General features: G+C 52.7%; 1 protein-coding gene across 4 annotated transcripts in view; it reads right to left on the bottom strand.

The window, feature by feature from the left end:
* The window catches only part of RUSC1 (RUN and SH3 domain containing 1), a 45,440-nt gene extending 29,045 nt beyond the window's left edge, over positions 1-16,395 (bottom strand). Inside the window, exons 1-2 of one of the 4 annotated variants that reach the window (XM_077322680.1) lie at positions 16,122-16,395; positions 6,912-8,653 (exon numbers count right to left, since the gene is read on the bottom strand). In XM_077322680.1, the coding sequence (XP_077178795.1) occupies positions 6,912-8,529 (1,618 nt within the window). In that variant the 5' untranslated portion in view covers positions 8,530-8,653; positions 16,122-16,395. The remainder of the gene's footprint in view (positions 1-6,911; positions 8,654-16,121) is intronic. The other 3 variants (XM_077322662.1, XM_077322671.1, XM_077322689.1) reach the window with 3 other exon arrangements.
* Positions 16,396-20,692: the final 4,297 nt, after the last annotated feature.

Raw genomic sequence — 20,692 nt, 5'->3', positions numbered from 1 at the left:
CAGCTTTCGCTGCTCTCTCTGAAGGATTAGACATCCGACCGGAGAAACAGACAGACCCACCGTGAAGCCTGTCTAAAAATCTCCCCGGGTATTCTAAGAGGGCAAGAAATCCCTCGGAGCTGCTCTTACCAGGGGCTGAAGTTCAGTGCCCTAAAACACGTCTCTGGTTCCTAAGGCAGGAGCGACCACTGCTTGGAGTCCCAGAAGCAGGCGCCCCCTAAAAGGAGTGGGTGCGTGGGTGCATGCAGATCCAGCTTCCTTGCAGAAAATAGAGGGGTGGAGGAGGGGGGGTGCATGCCAAGGCTAAAGAGAAATTTGCTCTCTGCTTCCTGCTTCCTTGTATAAACCACACAGGCAAGGGGGGGGGGGTGGAATATCCAGCTCTGATTGGCAACCTAGTTAACCAATCAGGGCAAACCTCAGTGTTTGAAAAAGGCAAGAACGAGACAGAAGTTCATTATGCGTCCTGTAGAGTTGCCAACCTCCAGGTAGGACCTGGAGAGCTCCTGTTTTTTCACATAATACCATCAGTTCCCTGGAGAAAAGGGCTGCGTTGGAGGGCAGACTCTATGGCCCCGTACCAGCTTGGTGTAGTGGTTAGGAGAGCGGGCTTCTGATCTGGCAAGTTGGGTTTGATTCCCCACTCCCCCAAATGCAGCTAGTTGGGTGAGCAGTAAGGGCCGTTGGTTCGATCTAGCTCAGTGCTGTTCCACTAGTCTTAAGGGGGGGGGCAGTGGCTCAGTGGTGCAACATCTGCTTGGCAGGCAGAAGGTCCCCAGTTCACTCCCCTATATCTCCTGTTGAAAGGGCCAGACAGTGGGCGATGGGAATGACTTCTGCCTGGGACCTTGGAGAGCGGCTGCTGTTTTGAGAAGAAAAATATCATAGAGTCCTAGAATCATAGAGTTGGAAGGGACCTCATGGGTCACCTAGTCCAGTGGTAGTCAACCTGTGGTCCTCCAGATGTCCATGGACTACAATTCCCATGAGCCCCTGCCAGCATTTGCTGGCAGGGGCTCATGTGAATTGTAGTCCATGGACATCTGGAGGATCACAGGTTGACTACCGCTGATAGTCCAACCCCCTGCACTATGCAGGACACCCCCAACCCTATCGCTCACCCTCTATATCCAGCCACCCCCTTGAGCCTTCACACAATCAGCCTCTCCATCAGATGGCTCTCCAGCCTCTGTTTAAACATTTCCAAAGACGGAGAGCCCACCACCTCCCGAGGAAGCCTGTTCCACTGAGGAACCGCTCTAACTGTCAGGAATTTCTTCAGGATGTTAAGATGTGAATTCTTTTGAATTAATTTCATCCCATTGGTTCTGGTCCGTCCCTCCGGGGCAAGCGAGAACAACTCTGCTCCTTCCTCTATATGGCACCTTTTTAAATACTTGAAGATGGACTGTAACCGACCCAAGCGATGATTCAGTATAAAACAATGCAGCAAAATAATCTTTCCAGAGGATTAAAGCAGGGAACGGATTCAGGTCAGACAAAAACAATAACTTTAAACGTTAATGAGTTATCCAATTACGGGATTCACCTCCGGGGGGTGGCCAGGCGGCTTCAAAGGGGGATTTGATTGATTGCTGGAGGATTGCCAGCTTTGGGCGAGGAAATACCTGGAGACTTTGGGGGTGGAGCCGGGAGTAGGCGGGACAAGACTTCCAAGGAGTATAACCTTGTCCACCCTCCCAAGCAGCCATTTTCTCCAGGGGAAATGAGCTCTGTAGCCCGGAGGTGAGCTGTAAAACCAGGAGATCCCCTGGTTCCTATGCAATGGTAACTAAGTTGAGCCTCCACATTCAGAGGCAGTTAACTTAGTGTTAGGAGGAAGGCTTAGGGAAGGCCTTGTCCTCTGTGTCCTCTGTTGGCCTCTAGAGCAGCCTTTCTCAACTTTTTTACTGTTGAGAAACGCCTGAAAAATTCTTCCGACTTCAAGAAACCCCCAGAAGTGACACAATTGTGCAGAATACAGTCAGAAAGCATGACTGTGGACACGCCCACATGGGGCCCCTCCCCTTCCCACCCCCTCCAGACCCATCCGGACATTTAGGGAGGGGGTCCAACATGATTATATGGCCATATCACCTGATAAATGTTTAACAAATTAAAAAAAAAATATTAAAAATTAATTAACCCTCACCCATTTCGGAAACCCTTCCAGGGCTTTCAAGAAACCCCAGAATTTCACTAGACCCTGGTTGAGAAAGTCCTGAAGGACTGATTAGCTGTTTTAGGAAAGAATTATCATATGGCATCTTATGGCTTAATTTGGATATTAGGACACAGTTTACTAATTTGACACAATTTGCTTTTGCCATATATCTCTATAGTTATGATGGTTGCTCATTGAGTCTGAGGAAGAGTGCCTTTACCCGAAAGCTCACCCCTTGAATAAATCTTTGTTTGTCTTAAAGGTAGGGCAGAACTGGGCCTGCAAGGCCAAAGTTATCGTTCCAGCGTTATTGTTCCAGCGATTCATCATGTCCGCATCCTGCCTCTCGCATGGGAAAGCTCTGAGAAGCGTTTGCGTGGATCGCCCCACTTGACTCTTCACAACAATCCTCCAAGGAAGTGCAGCTGAGTGCAAAAGTGTGCCCAGCCACAGGGCTACCCAGGCAACCTCACAGCTGGGCAGAGGTTGGCCGATCCCGGCCCTGCATCCTTCTGGTTTAACCAGGAGCTCTGGCATCGTCTGAGACTACACGACAGACACCAGCAAAAGGAGCGCATGGCAGGAGCAGGAGCTGAGAGGCAGGACCAGGGAGATGACGCAAATGGCCCACATCATCTGAAGCATCCCTGATTTGAACCAAGACGGTAAGATCTCCTTGGTCAATTCTTTTGAATGTGTCTAAATCCATCAAGACTGCAGTTCACAGGGCAGCGGATTTGTCAACAGGAGTTCGAGTTTGAGCACTGACAAACATCTTAGGCAGCTGTTGCCATTTTGGAAGAGGCATTCCCCATTCCTGCACAGGTGACCTTGGGCCAATCATACTTTCAGACTCACCTACCTCACAAGGTGTCTGTCGCAGGGAGAGGAAGGGAAAGGTGTTTGTATGCTGGTTTGAGACTCCTTTGGGCAATAGGAAGTGGGGTACAAAATAACCCAGCTCTTCTTTCTTTCTTAACCTTTCTCTCCAACGGGATCCAAAGTGGTCTAACATTCCACTCTCCTTCACTTTATCCTCACAACAACCTTATGAGGTAGGTTAGGCTTATCATCTGTTTCACATAATATGTTTCTGGTAAGGCCTTGGAGGAGGGGCTGGTCCCATGGCTTAAGTGCCACTCAGCGCTTAACATCCACTCAGGACAGCTGTCCCGCCCCTGAGTGCCTCCTCCTCCAACTGGCTTGCCTGTCTGTCCAGCGGCCAGCCAATTGCCTTCCATCTTCCACCCCTGATCATCTCCTCCTTATTCCACTTCCCTCCGAGGCTCGAAGGCTGCAGATCCCTGCCACGTGAGAGCTGCCCCTACCAGTGAGTTCCCTAACAGCTGTCTGCAGCCTTTCTAGGTCCTGGGGGGAGGGGGAGGCCATGGGGGGAGGGAGAGGCCATCTGCAGAGTTCATCCACCCCACCCAAATCCGGCGCCCGTTGTATTCTTGAATGCAACAGGCTTGGCCCCTAGTCATAATAATAAATAATAAATTTGAATCTAGTAAATAATAAAAGAGCATGGGAATGGCCCCCGGTCATCCAGCCAACCTCCTTGGTACAGGTGGGGATTCGAATCTGGGTCTCCCTGGACTCTTAACCTTTATTCTTAGAGCCATCCAGAAGAGGCATTCTCTTGTTTGGGAGGAAAGCCTCTTCTGGTTTTAAGGAGGCACCCTCACTTCCCTAAAACACAGGTGGGATGCCTCTTCTCACATGGTGTCAATTGCAAAACAGACACATTACTTAAAACAAGGACAAAGCTTCATGCTTCAGAACTGTGGCTTATCTGTAAGCAAATATATGCCGATTTCATTGATCAGTTAAAACCCCACGATTAACAGTCTAAGATGGATCTAATCAGGATAGAATTCTAATTTAGATTTATAATTTTTTAAAAATTAATTCACTGGTTCCCCCCCCTTCTCCCCAATGGGACCCAAAGCAGGTTACAACATTCTCCTCTCTACCAACTTAATCTCACAACAACCCTGCAAGGTAGGTCAGGTTGAAGGAGGGTGACTGGCCCCAGCTCACCCGGCGAACTTCCATGGCTTGGGTGGGAATTCGAACCCTTGTCTCCCAGGTCCTCTTAACCCCTCCACCACACTGGCTGTCATAGCTAGCCATTTTGTTTGAGGAATGTCTGAATCCCTCAAGAGGGAGTAGGGGTCCTAGATACACCCCCACTAGCCCTCAAAACCAGGGCTGCCAACAACCCAAAGAGGGAGTTTAGTCCCTTAACAGAAACAGTGGAAATGGGCAGTTCAGAGAATCACAGAGTTGGAAGGGACCTCCAGGGTCATCTAGTCCAACCCCCCTGCAGAATGCAGGAAACTCACAACTATCTGCCCACAACTACCCAGAGCTTTTCCCAGCATGGAGGTAAATGTAAATAAATTTCAAGGAGTTAGCTATATTGGTCTGAAGTAGCAGAGCATATTTTGAGTTCAGGGGTACCTTTAAGACCAATGAAATTTTCATCAAGATACCCTGCTTTTCACTGCGTCAAAGCGGCTTACAATCACCTTCCCTTCCTCTCCCCACAACAGACACCCAGTGAGGTAGGTGAAGCTGAGAGAGCTCTGATAGAATTGTTCTGTGAGAACAGCACTATCCGGGCTGTGGCTAGCCCAAGGTCAGGAACCCAAAGGTTGAGCTGCAAAATTTTTTTTTTTAATTTGCAAATATTTATTACATAAAGTGCACTAGTCCAGGTTTTTAAAAAATCTATAAATCACATCATCATCATAATTTAGAAACATCACAATTCTAACTGCACGAGGAACAGACTAACACGGAATAGACCAAACGTGTTTCGACCCCAAGGGGTCTTCCTCTGTGCTCAAATTGTTACAAGAAATGCCCTTGTGCATAAAATCAAAGGGGTTAAAGGTAAAGGTAAAGGTATCCCCTGTGCAAGCACCGAGTCATGTCTGACCCTTGGGGTGACGCCCTCCAGCGTTTTCATGGCAGACTCAATACGGGGTGGTTTGCCAGTGCCTTCCCCAGTCATGACCGTTTACCCCCCAGCAAGCTGGGTACTCATCTTACCGACCTCGGAAGGATGGAAGGCTGAGTCGACCTTGAGCCGGCTGCTGGGATCGAACTCCCAGCCTCATGGGCAGAGCTTCAGACTACATGTTGGCTGCCTTACCACTCTGCGCCGGGTGGCAAATAAACAAATCTATTTGGTGCTGTTCCAATTAAACTTTTGTATATAAAAATATCTGATTTAGAGCCCTCCATTTAAAATATAGAAGAAGAAGAAGAAGAAGATTTGGTTCTTATATGCCACTTTTCCCTACCCGAAGGAGGCTCAAAGCGGCTTACAGTCGCCTTCCCTTTTCTCTCCCCACAACAGACACCCTGTGAGGTGGGGGAGCCTGAGAGAGCCCTGAGATTACTGAAGAAGAAGAAGAGTTGGTTGTTTTAGGCCGCTTTTCTCTACCCGAAGGAGTCTCAAAGTGGCTTACAGTCGCCTTTCCTTTCCTCTCCCCACAACAGACACCCTGTGTGGTGAGGCTGAGAGAGTCCTGATATCACTGCTCAGTCAGAACAGTTTTATCAGTGCCATGGTGAGCCCACGGTCACCCAGCTGGCTGCATGTGGGGGAGCACAGAATCGAACCTGGCATGCCAGATTAGAAGTCCGCACTCCTAACCACTACACCAAACTGGCTCTCTATACTTCCAGAGGCCATCACGCTCTGCTCTTCCCAGCGCGAATTCACCAGGGCATTCCCGCATGTGTCAGAAGAAGGTTTGTCCCTAACTTTTCTGGTTAGGTTGTGTTTTGCTTCCCCTTTTTGGTTTTGCAAAGCCCAAGGTCACCCAGCTGGCTGCATGTGGAGGAGCAGGGAATCAACCCCGGCTCTCCAGATTAGAGGCTGCCACTCTTAACCACGACACCACACTATCTGAAGCAGCGTGCCTGCACATGAACGCGTGTATCTCGAGTAAACCTTTGTGGGTCTTAAGGATCCCTCTGGACCCAAGCTTTGTTCACCTGGTAAATGACATTTCCCCAAGCCCCTCTTAAAAGAGCAGAGCTGCCTCCCCCCCCCCCCGGATATTGGCAACCCTACAGACCTGGATACCCTGTTGTCTATCTCAAAGCTTCTGTCCCAAAACTTCCCCCTCTGGTAACAATGTCAGCCATTTTACAGAAAAGAATCGGTTCCAGCCTCGGCCAGCAGCACACGAACAGGTGACTCCCCAAACAAACCCCACTTCCCAAGATGCGGAGGAAGGGAGAGAAGGAAGAGGCAACCCTACCCAATACTGTTGCCAACTGACTGGAGGGGGGAACCAGCCTGGTTTGCTGTTCTGCTTTGAGCAGGATAGGAAACAAGGAGCATATGAAATTCCTGCTAACTCTCCAGCTGGGATTCTCCGCATCTCAGACAGCAGTGGGCCGGGCCGTAGAGAAAAGTCTGCACAAGCATCTCCCTAGGCCAGGGGTGGCCAAACTGTGGCTCTCCAGATGCCCATGGACTACAATGACCATGAGCCCCTGCTAGCAGAGGCTCATGGTCATTGTAGTCTATGGGCATCTGGAGAGCCACAATTTGGCCACCCCTGCCCTAGGCCCAAAACAATCACAGTGGGGAAGGATAATGGAGGTGGGGGGGGTTGCCTCTGCTGCTCAGTGACCCACCCACCCTTCTGCCCAGTTCAAGGCCCACCTACCCGTGGCCAAGGCTAAACGGCTTTAACTAGGCCGAGGAGCTAAGTCTTACCTTCCGCTAGGTGCCGATCACGCTTCTCAGCTTTCCCCGTCATCCGAGGGTCCGTCCAGCGGGCCACGTTCTCGAAACCTCTCCGCGGCCCCTCCTGCTCCATCCCTTCGGCCTCGGCCTCTTCACAGCCCCTCTCAGCAATGGGCTGCAGCCCCAGGTGAGATTTTTTCCTCCGGGCCTGGGTTTCTTTGGGCACCCGGAAAGGCCCGGCTGGTGGCAGCTGCCGGTCAACGTCCTGGGGGCCGATCCCGTCGGGGACGCCCTTGGCCAAATCCACGAGCAGAGCCGGTGGGGCGCCCCCCTTGGCGGTTGGCTGGGCCTTCTGCTTCCGGTAGCGCAGTTCCTTGAACGTGGTCACCTCTCTTTGCCCGCCGTCGGCACGGTCAGCCGGCTCGTCCACCGAGGCTGGGGGGCCGGTCGCCTCCTGGCTTGGGGCGCTGCCACACGTGAGCTCGTTACAGGGGGGCAGCTCCGTATCGGGGGAAAAGAGGATCAGCCAGTCGCTTTGGTCCTTCCGCGCCTGTGGGAAGGGGGGCACGGCCGTCGCCTTCTTCCGCTTCTGTGCCAGCTCGTGGAAAGAGGTCACGTTCTTCCTGCCGTTCTCGCTTTGCGGGTCGCCGTGGCCCGACTGAGATTCCGGGAGGGATGGCGGGGCCACAGCTGCGGTCGGCTTCCCTGCGTCACTCCGCTTCAGCCCTTGCAGGCCCCTCTTGGTTCGGGGCGGAATGGGCGGAGGGGGACCCCTAGGACAACTAGGCCTCGGCGGAGTGGCCCGGTTCAAGTTGACGTCCAGTTGCCCCGAGGGCTGCGCAGGGAGATTTTCAGACTTGGGTGGCTGGGCAGGGAGGGCGTTACAGTTAGAATCTAGCTTAGGCCCAAGGTGGGGTGCCGGCACAGCTGGGGGGGCCCGGCAAGGACGAATGGGGGGTGCTGCTATAGAGGGAACAGCGCTGGCCACAGTCGGGGGTGATTCGGCGGGGCTTTCCGTGCAGGGAGAAGCAGAGGGTGACCCCAGGGAACTGCTGCTACCAAGGCTGTCAGGGCTATCCTGGACCCGGGACGCCGGACAGGAGCCGAGCCGGATGTTGAGATTCGGCCCTCTCTCCTCACCGCCGGCAGGGGGGCCGGCCCCATGTGAGTCCTCCAGTGGGACGATGTTGGGCTGCTGATCGGGGCTCGGGGCCTCCTCGGCGGGGAACTCCTTGTAGTACACGGAGACGGGGGTCTCGTCGAGGCTGAGATCCGAGCAGCTGCTGACCGAGGACGAGGCCCCCTCCGAAGGGGACCCTGCCTCCTCCTCGTCATCCTCCTCTCCCTGGTCCTTCGCAGCGGGGCTGTCGGGCGAGGCGGGCTGGACCTGCAGGCCCAGATTGAGGTCCGAGCGGAGCGGGTGAGAATCGCAGCATCGGCACGGCGTCAGCGGGTTGTTCGAATTGGCGTCCACCACCTCGAGGCCCCCCCGCCCGTGGCAGTCCGGGCAGTCGGTCTGCCGTTTGAGGGCCGAAGGGTTGGAATCTTCTCGAAGCTCCGGGTGGCGAGAGAGGTGGAGGCCCAGGGAGACGTGCTGCAGGTGGACGTGGTTCAAGTTGCAGATCAGGCCTTTCTTCGGGGACTGCATGGCTCCCGGACGCAGGCGGGGGAGGCAGCTGGGGGGGGGGCCGCTCTGTCAACTCCAGCTGGCTCTCATCCACCAGGGGGGCGTGGGGGTGAGTGGGGGGGGGATGGACAGAAGATCCAGTGTCCTGTGAACGGTAAAACCAGCCTCTGAATCCCAGGGGGGTGGGAGAAACAGCAAGAAGCAAAAACGGGATAAATCTGCAGTGCATTGCATTGTACAGGGGATGCGGTTGCCAACCTCCAGGTGGGGCCCAGAGACCACCTGAAATTTGCAACCAATCTCCAGATGGCACAGAACAGTTCCCCAGGAGAAAATGGCTGTCTAGGGGAGAGGACTCTATGGTATTAGGTCCTGTTGCGATCCTTCCACTGTCCGGACCCTGTCCAATCCTACAAATCACCAGGGATTTCCTATCTTGTTCTCAGTCTTATGCAAGAGGGAAGTGTGGACCATGTGGAAGCAGATTATTTAGGATGACACAAATATATGGAGACGGGGCCGTTGATTGCGGACAAATGGAACCTCCATGTTCAGTGGCAGTCTACCTCCGAAAGCTATCCGTCTACTGGAGAGAAGTGACAGGGGAGGGATGTTCCCTTCATGTCTCATTTGTCAGTTTTTTTTTTCCAGAGGCAACTGGCTGACCAGTGGGGGGACGGGGGCCCTGGACTGGTCTGATCCAGCGGAGATTTTATTTTGCTCTGTGGCCCTAAGGAATCCGATGCTTGGTGGAATGAAGTATACAGAGCACACCCCCAACTTTGCACGACAGATGGGCTTAACATTTATCTTCCCCTCCCCACGGAACTGTGGTAGAGCTTTACACCAAGATCTGGCCCTGCTTGTGGCCAATTTACGCTCCTTGGGGCTGGGGATCCTGGGCAGATTTGGGGGTTTTGGCCATCCCCCATGTCAGTTTGTATATAGGATAAAGGGAGCCCCTTGCCGTGTCTTGGATGTATCTCTCAGAACTGAATGTGGGCAAAAGTTATTGGAAGAATCCAGGGCATGGCCCAGAACGTCTGAGCTAAGCATAAGGATCTGCCAAAAGTCTGGTGTCCTTTCTTATAACTGACGGCATCTTCTTGCTAAGCATGGCAAAGGCCCTTTCGCTTGCCCAGCATCACATTACTGAGCTGGAATTTGCAACAACAAGGTGAGTCACACTCCCAGGGCCTGCCCAAATCAATGGTTTTAATATTTTACCTCCATGGACTCCGCCTAAGCGCCCCCACCCCACTCTGTTAGGGCATTTGCTTTAGCTTGTCTTAATACCCCCCCCCTCCACTACTGGGGAGATTTAGGAGAAGGAGGAGAGTCTTATATGCTACTTTTCTCTACAAGGAGGAGTCTCAAAGCAGCTTACAACTGCCTTCCCTTTCCTCTCCCCACAACAGACACCCTGAGAGGGAGGGGAGTCTGAGAGAGCCCTGATATTACTGAAGAAGAAGAAGAGTTGGTTCTTATATGCCACTTTTCTCTACCTGAAGGAGTCAAAACGGCTTCCAATCGCCTTCCCTTTCCTCTCCCCACAACGGACATCCTGTGAGGTGGGTGAGTCTGAGAGAGCCCTGATATTACTGCTCAGTCAGAACAGCTTTATCAGGGCTGTGACAAACCCAAGGTCACCCAGTTGGCTGCATGTGGGGGAGCGGGGAATCATACCCAGTTTGCCAGATTAGAAGTCTGCACTCCTAACCACTATACCAAATAAGACCTGCAGTAATGGCTAAACTACGTGTAGAACAGTACTGGCCAGATATCGACGGGGGGGGGGAGACTCACCGTCAGAGTAATTCAGTGATGGAATGAGCTGCCTCAGGAGGTGGTGAGCCCCCCTCACTAGCGGCCTTCAAGCAGTGGCTGGACAGAAACTTATCCTGGATGCTTGAGGCTGATCCTGCTTTGAGCAGGAGGCTGGACTAGATGGCCTGTAGGGACCCCTTCCTGTTCAATGTTTTTATAAGCTTCCATGTGCATGCACACTTTGTCATAATCTGGGCATGCACACCAAAGGAAGGAAGGAAGGAAGGAAGGAAGGAAGGAAGGAAGGAAGGAAGGAAGGAAGGAAGGAAGGAAGGAAGGAAGGAAGGAAGGACTCTGCTTTGTTTCCCAAGCCTGCCTAGATTGGACTATATTGGGGGTGGCCAAACTTTGGCTCTCCAGATGCCTATGGGCTACAATTACCATCAGGGGTTCATGGTAATTGTAGTCCATAGACATCTGGAGAGCCACAGTTCGGCCACTTCTGGGCTACAACCTGCCCCCTTCCCTATTCAGCTCTTTATTTTTATAACAAAATGCACCTGCTCCATCTCCAGAGACCCACTGGAGGCAGCTATCAGCCAACAGCCCCCGAATACATCCAGTTGTCCTTTTTTTAAAGCTCCCTCCAGATGCGGTCCATCCGTTCTGTTCAAAGGAGCGGCTAGGCTTGGTTGTCGCCAGGTAGTTTTCACACCTCCCAGATACCTGGGCACCTCCATGTTCAGTGGCAGTCTACCTCTGAAAGCTATCCGTCTACTGGAGAGAAGTGACAGGGGAGGGATGTTCCCTTCATGTCTCATTTGTCAGTTTTTTTTTTCCAGAGGCAACTGGCTGACCAGTGGGGGGACGGGGGCCCTGGACTGGTCTGATCCAGCGGAGATTTTATTTTGCTTTGTGGCCCTAAGGAACCCGATGCTTGGTGGAATAAAGTATACAGAGCACACCCCCAACTTTGCACGACAGATGGGCTTAACATTTATCTTGCTTTAGGATGCTTAGGGCTAATCCTGCGTTGAGCAGGGGGTTGGACTAGATGGCCTGTATGGCCCCTTCCAACTCTATGATTCTATGATTCTATGATCTTCCCCTCCCTACGGAACTGTGGTGGAGCTTTCCACCAAGATTTGGCCCTGCTTGTGGCCAATTTACGCTCCTTGGGGCTGGGGATCCTGGGCAGATTTGGGGGTTTTGGCCATCCCCCATGTCAGTTTGTATATAGGATAAAGGGAGCCCCTTGCCGTGTCTTGGATGTATCTCTCAGAACTGAATGTGGGCAAAAGTTATTGGAAGAATCCAGGGCATGGCCCAGAACGTCTGAGCTAAGCATAAGGATCTGCCAAAAGTCTGGTGTCCTTTCTTATAACTGACGGCATCTTCTTGCTAAGCATGGCAAAGGCCCTTTCGCTTGCCCAGCATCACATTACTGAGCTGGAATTTGCAACAACAAGGTGAGTCACACTCCCAGGGCCTGCCCAAATCAATGGTTTTAATATTTTACCTTCATGGACTCCGCCTAAGCGCCCCCACCCCACTCTGTTAGGGCATTTGCTTTAGCTTGTCTTAATACCCCCCCCCCCCTCCACTACTGGGGATATTTAGGAGAAAGAGGAGATTCTTATATGCTACTTTTCTCTACAAGGAGGAGTCTCAAAGCAGCTTACAACTGCCTTCCCTTTCCTCTCCCCACAACAGACACCCTGAGAGGGAGGGGAGTCTGAGAGAGCCCTGATATTACTGAAGAAGAAGAAGAGTTGGTTCTTATATGCCGCTTTTCCCTACCCGAAGGAGGCTCAAAACGGCTTCCAATCGCCTTCCCTTTCCTCTCCCCACAACGGACATCCTGTGAGGTGGGTGAGGCTGAGAGAGCCCTGATATTACTGCTCGGTCAGAACAGCTTTATCAGGGCTATGACAAACCCAAGGTCACCCAGTTGGCTGCATGTGGGGGAGCGGGGAATCATACCCAGTTTGCCAGATTAGAAGTCTGCACTCCTAACCACTGTACCAAATAAGACCTGCAGTAATGGCTAAACTACGTGTAGAACAGTACTGGCCAGATATCGACGGGGGGGGGGGAGACTCACCGTCAGAGTAATTCAGTGATGGAATGAGCTGCCTCAGGAGGTGGTGAGCCCCCCTCACTAGCGGCCTTCAAGCAGTGGCTGGACAGAAACTTATCCTGGATGCTTGAGGCTGATCCTGCTTTGAGCAGGAGGCTGGACTAGATGGCCTGTAGGGACCCCTTCCTGTTCAATGTTTTTATAAGCTTCCATGTGCATGCACACTTTGTCATAATCTGGGCATGCACACCAAAGGAAGGAAGGAAGGAAGGAAGGAAGGAAGGAAGGAAGGAAGGAAGGAAGGAAGGAAGGAAGGAAGGAAGGACTCTGCTTTGTTTCCCAAGCCTGCCTAGATTGGACTATATTGGGTGTGGCCAAACTTTGGCTCTCCAGATGCCTATGGGCTACAATTACCATCAGGGGTTCATGGTAATTGTAGTCCATAGACATCTGGAGAGCCACAGTTCGGCCACTTCTGGGCTACAACCTGCCCCCTTCCCTATTCAGCTCTTTATTTTTATAACAAAATGCACCTGCTCCATCTCCAGAGACCCACTGGAGGCAGCTATCAGCCAACAGCCCCCGAATACATCCAGTTGTCCTTTTTTTAAAGCTCCCTCCAGATGCGGTCCATCCGTTCTGTTCAAAGGAGCGGCTAGGCTTGGTTGTCGCCAGGTAGTTTTCACACCTCCCAGATACCTGGGCAAACAGTGACTACCTTTCTTCAACCACCCTGGGTCTGTCTAGCCCAGCCTCTCCTTTGTTCCCCCAAGAGTGCATCTGGCCATGTGCAGAGTGTCTCCTTCCTCCCTCCCCTGCGTTCTGCAGAGGGTTGGACTAGATGACACTGGAGGTCCCTTTCAACTCTAGGATTCTATGATCCTGAGACACAACAGTGTCAGGTGGAGAAAGAAACTGGCTCTCCCATCCATTAACAAGCTTCTCCATTAAAGAGAAATCAATCCAGATCGACCGAGAGGCCCCCGTCTGCATTGGGAGCCCAGAAGCCGGGAAAGATGCTCTCTACATCCGTTTCCTCCCCCTCTCCGGCCATCAATAATTCAAAACGAGAAATTAAGTTCTCATGACAACAGGGGCGGTCACGTGGGTGCCCCTTCCCTCCCCCCCTCCTTACCCCTGGCCTTCTTCTGACATATAACATCTCCCCCCTCCCTCTCCAAAACCCTCATAATCCTCCAAGGACCCAGCAGGTCTGTTTACGTGGAAGGCAAAAGAAGAAAATCTAATTTTTTTTAAAGACTCAGGAACATAACCAGCTACAGCCCTGGCATAGGGTCTAGTTTGCCAACAGGGAAAGACCCTTCAGCCGATGTGCAAAAGGACCCAGCAGCCCCCCACCCTGCTCAAGGTCACACGAGGCCCCTGCCTCTGACTCATTCTTCGCTCCTAAAAGGAAGGTGGTTTTTGTCCCCGGAGATCTCTAAGGACTTCCTTTCCCTCAAAGCCTGGTGCTTTTCCGTCTCCGGATGCTGGCATGAAAGGGGGGCACTCTTCACATGGCCAGGTGCACTCTTGGGGGGAGGAGTTAAAATGGGATGGGGGAGGCTCAGCTGCCAATCTGACAATCTCGCAAGACCAGCAGGACTTGGGGGGTGGGGGGTGGGCAGAGTTATGCTTGTTTGTCTTCCAGAAGGATCGTTTCAGGAATCCGAGGCACAACGGTGTGTGTGTGTGTATAGCAAATAAAAGACTACCCTTCCCCTCCAGTAAATGCCTAGGATAGCAGGTGCAATCCAACCTGGCATGGAAGAACAGCAAAGGAGCTTCCACCCAACACAAAATAGGGGTGTCGGCACCCTCCCCAATAATCTTCCCCCACTAGGGAATGGGCAGAATGGATCCTACCCTGTCCCAATATGAGCATGCAGCCTGATTTCTCCCGCAAGGCTTGCCAAGCCAATGTCAATAGCTGAAAATATTTGGGTGGGGAAGAGGAGGGAAGGAGGGGAAATAAAAGGATCGGGGGGGTACACCACAGTGACAAAAGGGGGGGGGAGAGGGAGGAAGGAATCCTGAGATTTCCCTAAACATGGGGAATGGAGACGAAAAGCAAATAATTCCATATATATCTATATTTATTTTGATCCAAACAGCTCAGATCAGGGCATTAAGTGGAAATTCTGCCCCATCCTTTCCTGAAAGGTTAGTGTTGATGTTCTGAGACATGGGGAAGGGGGATCTCTGGCCCCGCATCCCGGGAAGCCGAATTTCACCTCTTGCTCACGCTGGGTGGAAATGAGCTAGCCCAGAAGAGTTGACCCAGTTATTGTCCACACAAGGAGATTGCCCAGTGATGGGGTCTCATCTTTCCAGAGGTCACAAAGGTGTTTGCTTTGGGAGCGTTTTGTCTGCTGAATCTCTGATGTGAAGGGAAATGCACTCTGCACGTGTTCAGGGGCTGGCTGTTTGTGGTTGGTTTTTTAGTTCCCATGCTCCTGGGTTATGCCTGGATTGAAAACTGTCTCTGAGGGGGCTCTGTGGGGGCAGAACGGCTAATGGACCAGACAAGGGATGAGGAAATTGTTGGTTTGAATGTTGCTTCTGCTGCATATCTGTAGGTGGCATCTGTTGTTCTTCATGGACAGGATCCCCCTTATGGGAGGAGTTGCCTGGGGAGGGTGGTATATTATTATTAATAATAGTAATAATAATAATAGTGACCAGGCTTCCAGGGCTGTGGTTACAATTCCAGCGTAACAGAAGCAAAGCCGTTATCCAAACACACTCTGAACGTTCAAATGACTATTATTAAGGCAAACCACAACTATTCATTTCCCAGGACATTCGTTTCTGCCCATCTTGAGGATGAGAGAATTGTGGCCCTTCCTTGCACACCCAGGGAAATGCTGATCCCACTTCGGGGTCAGGAGGCAAATTTTCTCCAGGGCAGACTGGCCAGGGATTCTGGGTTGTTTGGGTTTTTTTTGGGGGGGGGGACATCATCTGGACATGGAATTGGCGTCACTGTGGGTGGGCAGGCAGGTGTGAATGTCCTGCATCCTGCAGGGGGTTGGACTAGATGACCCCGGAGGCCCCTTCCAACTCCATGATTCTAGGATTCTGGGCTTGACATCTCACCTCCAGGTTGAGGAAGGCAATTTACTTCCCCTACAACCCCCCTCCCCTACCCCAACCCGGGGCCTCTTTCTGTCCCAACCACCTTAGGAGGTAGGCTCCTGAGCTGGACCCCCCTACTCGCCCACGTCCAATCCCTTAACCCCCCACATCTATGGGGAGCGAAGGGGGAGAATCACCCTCCTGCGCCCACCAGCCGACCTGCATACCCCAGATGCTGGAGAGGGGGGGGGTGGAAGGTGCCCCTCCCTCGCCCTGCCCGTCTGCAGGCAGCCAGGCGAACACTGCAGAGGCTGCACGGCAATTGCAAGCGGCGCCGGCCAGCAGACTGCTGCAGGGGCGGCGAGGGCGCCCTCCCGGGCCAACGGGTGGGGGGATCGCTTGGGTCCAGACGGCACTGCGCAACCGGGGAGGGGGAGGGAGAGGGGAGCGGGCGGCTGCAGAGACCCCCCAACCCCTGCCAAGATGTGCATGGATGCCGCCGGCCTGGGGCGCCCAGACGGGCGGGGCCTCTGCGGCGATGGATGCAGAAGGGAGAGAGGGAGAGAGATGCCCCTCTGGAAAGGGGAGGAGGGGGTCGCGGGGCAGATCTGCGCCTGGGCAACCCACCCGACCTCACCCCACCCGCTGCCCCCTTCCTTGCCCGGCCAGGCCCGCCCCGCCCGCTCACCTGTCGCTTCCCTCGCCTCTGCCGCAGGGCTCGCTTCGCTTGCGCCAGCCCAGCCCAGCCCAGCTGCGGCGAGCAGAGCCGTCCGGGCTGGGCTCAGGCGGCCCGGGGGAGGAGCCAGCGGAGGCCGCCCGGCAGACAGCCCGCCAGACGCCCCGGCTTAACCCTCCGCCCGCCGCGGCGCTTGGGCCTCCGGGATGGCGGGGCTCGGCCCGAGAGGGAGGTCCGCCCGGCGCGCAAGCCGCAGACCCGCTCTCGCCCCCGCCCGCTCTCGCAGGTACACTGCCGCGGAACGTGGAGGTTCCGCGGAGCCAGTGGGCGGAGAGCCTCTCCTCCTTTCGGTCACGACAGCCTTAGGAGGTAGGCTCCTCAGCCGGGATGTTCCTGGCGATTTGGGGTTGGGATCGCAAAAGAAGAGTTGTTTTGTACGCCCCAGCGTTTTCACTACGATTGAACCCTCCCCCTTAAGAGCCTCTTGTGGCACAGAGTGGTAAGGCAGCTGACATGCTGTCTGAAGATGCCCATGAGGCTGGGAGTTCGATCCCAGCAGCCGGCTTAAGGTTGACTCAGCCTTCCATCCTTCCGAGGTGGGTAAAATGAGGACCCAGCTTGCTGGGGGGTAAACGGTAATGACTGGGGAAGGCACTGGCAAACCACCCCGTATTGAGTCTGCCACGAAAACGCTGGAGGGCGTCACCCCAAGGGTCAGACATGACTCGGTGCTTGCACAGGGGATACCTTTACCTTTTTAATCCTCCCTTCCCCTCCCCACAACAGGCACCGGGAGAGAGCTCTGACAGGACTGCTCTGGGAGAACAGCTCTTGACGGACCGGGGCTGGCCCAAGGTCACCTGGCTGGCAGTATGTGGAGGAGGAGCGGTGAATCAAACCCGGCTCTCTAGATTAGAGACTGCCGCTCTTAACCACGACTCCAAGATGGCCGTCAGGAGAGCAGCAGGGTTATAATGCTGGACGGTCCACCCTCCAAAGCAACCATTTTCTCCTGGGGGGATTGATTGCTGTCATCGGGAACTTGTTTTTAATTCCTGGAGATCTCCAGGCCATGCCAGGAGGAGGGCAACCATAACACATCCAGAGAATCACTTGAGATCTGCAAGTTAAGCAAGCAACTGATTTCCTCTGGTGACCTCCCACATTGTCTCTTGCATCCTGTTTCTGTCTGAAATAAGGCTGCGCTTAAAGGGAGCATTTTATTAAAACCTACCAAACCCTGCCCCACCAATTTATATGGAAGCTTTCTAAAAACAGTAGGTTCTTTTCTCCCTCCACCCCACAATTCTAGGACTACAGAAATAGTCAGGAAGCTGAGAAGTCACGTAACTACTCTGCTCATTCCGACTGCCTGACAATTGTTTTGAGACGCCTTTACAACGATCCTGCAAGGTAGTGCGGCATTACTGCTCCCTGGGCTGCAGAACAGCAGATGAAGGCCGAGAGAAATGCAGCAGAGACAGGATAATGGAACCTCCCGGGGGAGGAGGAATCAGTCTTTTAGCCCCAGCGACCACAGAAGAGGCTGAGAGTAGTTTAATGGCTTTAAACTATGTGCAGAATGCTACCAGCTGGGTGTCAAGAACGAAACGTTCAGTCTGAGTAGTTCTGCCGTGGATTGGGCTGCCTAGGGAGGTGGTGCGCTCCCCCTCACTGGCGGTCTCGAAGCAGTGGCTGGACAGATCCTTCTCCTGGGTGCTTCAGGCTGATCCTGCACTGAGCAGGAGGTTGGACAATCAGGAAGGGCCAGACTGTAGCTCTCCAGATGCCCATGGACTACAGTTCCCACAAGCCCCTGCCAGCATTTATAGCCCATGGATATCTGGAAAGCCAGTTTGGCCAAACCTGGGCTAGGTGGCCTGTCCGGCCCTTTCCCACATCGTGATTCTATGATTCTTCCACCTCATGGGTAGTTATTTGAATCCCCTCCTCTTATTTCCCTCACAGACAGACATGAGGCTTTGCTTGAAATCTCCCTTGGGGAAATAAACAACAAGTGCTGCAGAACTGTATTTGTTTCATGTGAACAGGCAACAGAAGAAAAACAGGGAACCTTGCCAAGGGTCTCTTAGCCTCACCCACCTCACAGGGTGTCTGTTGTGGGGAGAGGAAAGGGAAGGCGACTGGAAGCCGCTTTGAGCCTCCTTCGGGTAGGGAAAAGCGGCATATAAGAACCAACCTTCTTCAGTAATATCAAAGCTCTCTCTGCCTCACCTCCCTCACGGGGTGTCTGTTGTGGGTAGAGGAAAGGGAAGGAGACTGTAAGCCGCTCTGAGACTCCTTCGGGTAGAGAAAAGCGGCATATAAGAACCAACTCTTCTTCTTTCTCCTCTTCTTCCTCTTCCTTCTTCATCATGTTTGTAATACTGTATACAATGAATTTCAATTCAATTTCTTTTCCAATTCTTTTATGGACCAAAAGGAACAACCAAAGAGCCTCTTGTGGCGCATAGTGGTAAGGCAGCAGACATGCAGTCTGAAAGTTCTGCCTATGAGGCTGGGAGTTCGATCCCAGCAGCCGGCTCAAGGTCGACTCAGCCTTCCATCCTTCCGAGGTTGGTAAAATGAGTACCCAGCTTGCTGGGGGGTAAACGGTAATGACTGGGGAAGGCACTGGCAAACCACCCCGTATTGAGTCTGCCATGAAAATGCTGGAGGGCGTCACCCCAAGGGTCAGACATGACTCGGTGCTTGCACAGGGGATACCTTTACCTTAAGGAAAGGTGATAGGATTTTGCCACCTTTGATACAACAAACTGTTTTTGGAGGATTGGAGGATTCAACCACTGATGAAGCCAATGAAAACAGAATTCCCTGTTTTCTTCTGTTGATTTTTCATTGTGAACCTTTCTTTTTTCGTCACGTGAACAGGCAGCTGAAGGGGTTTCTGCACACGCGCCCGTCCCACACTGGAAGCATCAATGTCAACCTAATATTTCAGATCTATACTGATGCACAAATTTTTCCATATCAATGCGGAGGGGAATGCCTAGAAATCCAACCTAAGAAAACTGTTTTCTCTGCCGTCTCCTGTTGCACGCATCCTCATTCCGCCCTTCATTCAAGGAGGAAACACAGCTGTCCCCCCTCCCTGGGTTAATAGTACAACCACCGGGCAAGGAAGGTCACGCCGGTGACCTTCACAGCAGAGGTGAAGCTAGTGACCTCGCAGGTCACTGGGGGGGGGGCACCACTCTGTGAAAAACTAATCCTCCATCTTGGTCCTCTTCCCTCCATATGCCCCCTTCTCTTCCCAACAATAGACACGCCCCAATAAACAAGACTGCTAAGAGCAGGGCCCCCTGAGCCTTTTGAGTCCAGGGACATCTTTCGGATTCTGACATACATGGTGGACACAAAAAAGGGCAGCTGCAGGAGGCGGAACAGCAGTCACGAAATGGCTGCTACTGCTCACTTTCCGTCAAAATGAAGAGCCTTGTGCTGTGGTACCAGCAAAAGCCCTGCACTTTCTAAACCCGCTTGGTGGGCACCAGAAAGGTTATTGGCAGCTGCCATTATGCCCTCAGGCACCATGTTGGATACCCCTAAGAGAATATCAAAAAGTTTTGAGCATGCCCAGGTAATCAAGGCGAAAAGTTGCCATACCCAACACACATCAAGCTTTCAGCAAGAGCTGCATAACTGAGCAGAATATAAAGGATGTCCTGCAGGGGGGGATCGGAGATGTATATTTAGCATAGCTAGGACAGAAGATTGCCTCCTTCAGTGTCCTGATGAGATCAGTTGGTTCTTATATGCTACTTTTCTCTACCCTGTGAAGTGGGTGAGGCAGCGCCCTGAGATTACTGAAGAATTGGTTCTTATATGCCGCTTTCTCTACCCGAAGGAGTCTCAAAGCGGCTTACAGTCGCCTTCCCTTTCCTCTCCCCACAACAGACACCCTGTGAGGTGGGGGAGGCTGAGAGAGTCCTGATATTCCTGCTCGGTCAGAACAGAAGAAGAGTTGGTTCTTATATGCCACTTTTCTCTACCCAAAAGAGTCTTCCTCCCCTTTCCTCTCCCCACAACAGACACCCTGTGGGGTGGGTGAGGCTGAGAGAGCCCTGATATTCCTGCTCGGTCAGAACTGTCTTATCAGTGCTGTGGCGAGCCCAGGGTCACCCAGCTGGTTGCACGTGGGGGAGCGCAGAATCGAACCAGCATGCAAGATTAGAAGTCCACACTCCTAACCACTACACCAAACTGGCTCTCTTGGCCACAGAAATAGCAAATTCAGCACCCAAGGATAGTAGCTTTCCTTTAGTAAACTTAAAAGAAGATGCTAGTCCTTATGGCTGCCAAGGCAGGCATGGGAAATGGGTACGCAGATGGCAGAGGAGCTGGCAAACAGGATTTCTATGGAGACTGCAGAACTTTCCTCCTCCTCCACAGAATTAATTATGCAAATCAGCATAATTAACGAACAAGGACACCCAAGTTTTGCTCCTGGGGTTGCTAAAAATAGAATCCTAGAATCACAGAATTGGAAGGGGCCATACATCTAGTCCAACCACCTGCTCAATTCAGGATAAGCCTCAAGCTTCCAGTGAGTCTTCAGGCAG

The sequence above is a fragment of the Paroedura picta genome, chromosome 1 (assembly GCF_049243985.1).
Source record: "Paroedura picta isolate Pp20150507F chromosome 1, Ppicta_v3.0, whole genome shotgun sequence".
In the NCBI taxonomy this organism is placed as follows: domain Eukaryota; kingdom Metazoa; phylum Chordata; class Lepidosauria; order Squamata; family Gekkonidae; genus Paroedura; species Paroedura picta.
The sequence above is the reverse complement of the archived record's forward strand: the minus strand, read 5'-3'. Positions and strand labels throughout refer to the sequence as shown.